This window comes from Xenopus laevis, chromosome 2L, assembly GCF_017654675.1.
Source record: "Xenopus laevis strain J_2021 chromosome 2L, Xenopus_laevis_v10.1, whole genome shotgun sequence".
NCBI classification, from domain to species: domain Eukaryota; kingdom Metazoa; phylum Chordata; class Amphibia; order Anura; family Pipidae; genus Xenopus; species Xenopus laevis.
Window position 1 is genome coordinate 108,004,808 of NC_054373.1, and position 6,000 is coordinate 108,010,807.

Genomic DNA, 6,000 nt, shown 5'->3' on the forward strand with positions numbered 1-6,000 from the left:
TCCTAATTCTGCAAGGCTATACTTCATAGGAATAAAGTTCCAATAAAGCCTTGGAGTAGTGCTAAAAGCACTTCAAAAAGAATTTCTTATTTCTTTTTCTCTAATAAAAATAAATTAACTCCAGGAAACCTCTCTCTCTCTTGTACCCAAGAATTAATGATGCACCTATTTTGTTTACTTTAGTGTATTAAAGCAGGAAATTTCACTTTAGTAAAGAAGTCATAGAGTCCCACCCTGAACAACATAAAGGGCCTGGTTTTTGGTACCAGGATAAGAATCACCAACTTAAATCTTTAGGTACATAAAGATACTGTTCAAGTTGCTTCCTCAGCAATAACGATGACAACATTCTCATTTTAGCGCTCATTTTATCATTCAATTTATAAAATAGAATTGGGTAAAGATATCTGGCCTACCTTTTCAAATATCTGTCCACTTCTTCTTTAAACGAAGCCTTATTACCTAACTTACTGCAAAACTGTTTCCATGATTGTTGGTAAAGCAAATGATTTCAAATGGAGATATCTGACTCCCTTGAAAAATGTTTTTCCTATTGCTTCTACTATATTTTTCCCTGAACTATAACATTTGTGTATTTGCAAAAAGTATTAGATGTTTTAAAAGTTTATTAACTGGATTCTAGGCCACTTCCGGTACCAAGAATAATTTCAAGGCAAATATACATAGAATGTAACAGCATTCTTCTACAAGAAATCATATTAGATTATGCTCTGTTACTCTGCCCCATGCTGCTCCAAAGTAACCCATAAGTATTGATTTAGATCAAGTTCTGATGGCCTGGCATATGGTTTAAATCATGTTTATGCTCCTTAATCAATTAAATTACTCATAATGCAATGTGGATGCATTGTTGTTAACTCCCAATAATTTCTTCTCATAATAAATGAGTCGCTATTCCAGAGGTTTCTAGAATGTGTTACTGGCTGGCCTGAATGCCATTAAGGGCTATGGCAGCTTAATCTCTTTCAGCACAGGTGACAAAATGTATAAAGTTACATTTCTATCGTGATTAATGTTAATCACTGGTAGAAATGCAATTTGGGATGGTTTGTCACATGTGCTGCAGGTGCAGCCTTACAGTGAGATTTGGGTTACCATACCTATTTTCTTGCTTATTTTTCTATAGCAGGTTAGAATCTAACTTGAAGTTAATTAGACTGATCTTAAAGGGATACTGTCATGGGAAAACACGTTTTTTCAAAACGTATCAGTTAATAGTGCTGCTCCAGCAGAATTCTGCACTGAAATCCATTTTTTAAAAGAGCAAACAGATTTTTTTATATTCAGTTTTGAAATCTGACATGGGGCTAGACATATTGTCAGTTTCCCAACTGCCCCCAGTCATGTGACTTGTGCTCTGATAAACTTCAGTCACTCTTTACTGCTGTACTGCAAGGTGGAGTGATATCACCCCTCCCCCCCCAGCAGCCTAACAAAAGAACAATGGGAAGGTAACCAGATAGCAGCTCCCTAACACAAGATAACAGCTCCCTGGTAGATCACCCTGCTATAAATTCCAGTGGTCTCAAGCAAACTTCACACTAAGTGGCCTTAAACTTGGACCCTCTAAGTGTTAGTCCCACAGTTTAAGGACGTATGCTTGAAGGGGATGAGTGCTATTAAATGTCTATAAATATACTCTGCATCATAGTGTTGTTACAAAAACCCCTCACTATGGGAAAATAATTAGTCATTAAACTGTAGAGCTGAGTTATAAAAAGTTATATTTATTCGTTCTAATTATTTAGGAATATCACTATCCTTCTATTTAAAAATATTTTATTGGGAACAATAATTATTCACTAGACTTCCTTTATGTGGCCTTACCAGTGAGCACACATTTTGCCCCAGTTTAATAGCTCTTAGCAACCAATCATGAATTAATTTTGATCAGTCTAGTTTGATTAGAATAATGAAAAGAGATGGCTGCGTGCACTGCAGTGGTTCATATTGGACTAAATGAGGTCTATTGCTTTTGGTATGCTCGAGATTAGAATTAAAAGGTGTAGCAGAATGGTTAGAAGCCTTGGGTGCTAAATTTAAGTGCAGAACAGCCCAATGAGACAAACGAAAAAAATGGCTGCTCTGCTTTTTTTTATTTAATACTTTTTCTGGAAATTGATATAGTAGGTGAAGCCAAAATACCCACTTTAAAAGAATCCTATTTATAAGGATCCAATCTCCCTTTGTACTGTAGAACACAGTTTGAATTTATTAGATTTTGTGCTTTATTATATCTCATGCAGCTTTTATTTAGTTTTTTGCGTGATGTATATTGAACTGAATTATTGTCTGTTTATACTTACCCCTCTTGTATGATTAATTTTTCATGAACATTTAATAGAGTTCTTATTGTATCCATGTTCTATTTCTCATTCCACATGTGCTAGAGCTTTACATGGCCACATCCAGGGCTGTGGAGTCAGTACAGCAGACACATGTTAAGTGTTAATAGTCTGGTGTGATTTGTTTGCAAGTGTTTCCTTTCTGATACCAATACATTACATCCATTATTTCCCCATTAGATTTCTAGCTTGTGAGGTTCAGTCAGAAATGTAATATATTTCTTACATCTGATAGTGGCACTAAATGTGCACAGTTCTAATGGAATATAGCATTGGCTGTTTTATAAAAGCAACAAGTACCTTTAATATGCCAGAATTGTGTTCTTCATTTATGTGGATGCCTCAAAGGGATGTATTGAGAGGTACTAAAGCACATTGTAAGTCCTAAATTAGTTCTGAACTCATTTAACTAGGCCTTATGTCTACCAATACAGAAAAGTATCGCTTCTAAAATGATATAACTGGCTGATTTTTAAATTTGCCGGTGTAAAGTTAATTTCACTGGAAAAGGCCTAAAATTGTTTTGCTAAATGCACTCTTTGCTAGGAAATATAAATACCCATTATTTCTGAATGCCATTGGAAAGGCCATTTGCACTTGTACACCAACCATACGCATAGTAACAGAAATCCTCAGAAGCCATAGTCAATGGATACCGCCTCACTATTTGAAATTTATCGTTTACGCCCGTTGTAAAAACTTGTAGTGTTTTAATTTTTTGCATATAATTGTATAGGTGTTTTTTTTAAATACTTTTCTCAAACTGCTGCATGTGAATGACTAATGTTCACTATCCTATATATTCTCTAGCACCCAGAGGTAATATCATTTGTTTTCAATGTAATGATGTGCCAGTATTAATGTGTGGCTTTTTTTGCTCTTCAGAATCAGCTGTTCCTTCAATTTAGCAGTAGTTACCTTAGTTCTCTTGGATTGCAATGCAAATATTGTACACGTATTAGTATTAACTGTCTTAAAGTCTATGTGCAAGGGCATGAATAGATTGGTAATGCAAAATCATCTTTTGTTTAATCCCCCTAAGGCATCGACAAAGAAAACGTGGAACTGTCTCCCACCACTGGCCATCCAAACAGCAGTAGAACACGCCACGGTTCAGCAAGCCAAGTGCAAAAGCAGAGAAGTGCTGGCAGCTTCAAACGTCACAGCATTAAAAAGATTGTGTGATTTCTTTTTTTTTTCTTTTTTTTTTTTATTAATCACCCTTTTTATTTATTTTACAGTTCCTTTTCTAAAACTGACTTAACTAGACAGGAGGCTCACCAGTGGCCCCATGCACATTATGATGCTGCACTTATATATTTTTTTTTAACGTTCCCATGCAGTCAGCCATGTTGCCAGAAGATCAACGCTATGAAAGCACTGCTTGAACTCAGCACCATTTGGTTTCCTTAGCTGTTTCTCTCAATATTATTTTTTAACATACCGTGTGAGGTAATGATGGTCACGAGCGGATCAGCAGTTTGTGAATTCACAATGAAGGATTTCGGATATCTAAAAAAAAAAAAGGTGGCCTTGCCTTTTATTGCATTGGCTGAACATAAGTGGCATTTTCATGGAAGAACTGCCCTTTTCTCCCCTGTGTCTTTTTTTTTTTCCGTTGTTTGTGGCATTTTTTCTGTTTTTCATTTAAATGCTAATTTTTTCTTGTGGCTTTGGTGGCAAAAGGATCACTCCGAGATTTCACTATCCCCTTTTTAAACTTTTAGCTGTGGATTCTTTTTTTTTTTTTTTTTTTTTACCTCTGTGCAGAAATGATGGTCTAATCAGAATGTCTTATTGATGGTACTTAATTAAGCAATTATGGATATGTTCATGTTTCACAAAGGGGTTCACCATGCAAATAAGATTTGTGGGTACTTCAAATAAATTTAATAAAATGATTCTATTTTTATTTTGGATATATATATATATATATATATATATATATATATATATATATATATATATATATATACATACACACACATATACACATTATTCTGAGAAAAAAATTATATATAAATGTATAATATTTTCTTATGCCACAGAAAACTTTTGGCCTATTACTTAAATTTCTCTCTTTGCATTGCATATCAAAGGCAGTATGTATTCTGGCATAATCGATGTATAACCTTAGGATGTAAAAAATATCCCAAACTGTATGTAGGTAACTTTAAAGTGGCTACAAGGGGTGAAAGGGCACATGTTCTTTCTGCCTGATATTTAAATAGCAAAAATCCCTTTTCAAAGCTCATACTAGGTTTGTAGTCAAGGTGAGCCCGTGTGTGATAGGTTCATAGCCTGCCAGCAGAAGAAACTCTTTTACAAGCTAGTACCTGCAAAAATAATCAATGTTTTCAGATGTAGGCACATTGATCAGCACAGGAGCAGTGTGAAGGAATGGATTCTCTGCCTGCTTTTCTCTGCAGGTCAAGATCCATGTTGTGTGGCACAAAGCAATGGACCTTTCTGTGTTTGGTTCTTGTGAGGTAGATAATTACATTACCAGTGCACAGATAATCCCCCTGCATAATGGATTTGTGTTTATCTCTGGACTGGTAATTTAATTAATTAGAACCAAATGTGTAATAGCTTCAGTTTCCCTGTTTTAACAAAAAGAGTAGGAAAAAGTGTGTTCAGTTCAAGCTCTATTCAATGAATATTATTTTAAATATCTTGTCCCTAATTTAACTGCCATCTTGCTTAGGGCAGAGACACGCTCAGATTCTGGGAGATTAGTCTCCCAGCGACAAATCTCCGTTTTCCAAAGTTGCCTCATGAGGAAATATCGGGCAACGAAACGCTCAGAGTGCCAGCCCGCAGTTGATTTAGATTCTAGCTGGTGAGAGGCAGTTCTGGGAGTTTTAGTCGGCCCGAAGAAGAGGCAATTTATCACTGGGCAACTAACTTTTCCTGAATCTGAGCGTGTGTCTCTGCCCTTACACTTACTATATACACAGGGCTGGCTTTATTTTTATCACAAAAATGAAAAAATACACGCTATTTAAAGATGAGGTTAAGGAAGACTGTATTGTAAGCTTTGCTATATGTGTGTGGAGGAATTACATTTACACTGCTGTGACACCCTATTGATTTCTGTGCCAGAACATACATGATTGCAGACATCCCATTCTTGTCATGCCAGTGATTCATTGATAATTAAATTATTCCCTGTCGCAGAGCAACTTATAATCAATGTTGCATGTAAAAACCACCAAGGAGAGACCCTAAACTGAGGCATTTGGGCTTTTATTGTATGGGGATATGTAGTAGGCCCTGGCACACAAGGTATAGACGAATATGATTTGAACACAGCATCTGGGCTGCCTGTTTTTTCTTTTCCAGTAGAATACAACTCAGTTTGCTGCACCTCTCCCCTCAGCTTTTCAGTCTCTATTCATCCCCACTATGGTACTTTCATTATAGAAGCCCATCAGTGTCCAAATGATGCCCTGTAGTGGACCAGTTATTTCTCATATAGCATGTCTGAGGGCCAGATTCAATTAAAATAATGTCATACAGGGAATTAAGATCTCAATCCATAAGAGGGCCTGTCCTGAGATAGAATATTCCATCAGTGACCCCCCCCCCCCCACCATGTTCAGTAGTTCAATAGAGAATCATTTGCCAGAGT

General features: G+C 36.1%; 1 protein-coding gene across 5 annotated transcripts in view; it reads left to right on the plus strand.

Moving 5' to 3' along the window:
• nf1.L (neurofibromin 1 L homeolog) overlaps positions 1-5,716 on the plus strand; it is a 121,567-nt gene extending 115,851 nt beyond the window's left edge. For 4 of the 5 annotated variants that reach the window (XM_041582299.1, XM_018246997.2, XM_041582300.1 and 1 more), the window contains one exon: positions 3,409-5,716. In XM_041582299.1, coding sequence (XP_041438233.1) covers positions 3,409-3,551 — 143 coding nt within the window. In that variant the 3' untranslated portion in view covers positions 3,552-5,716. The remainder of the gene's footprint in view (positions 1-3,408) is intronic. The other variant, XM_018246999.2, reaches the window with a different exon arrangement.
• Positions 5,717-6,000: the final 284 nt, after the last annotated feature.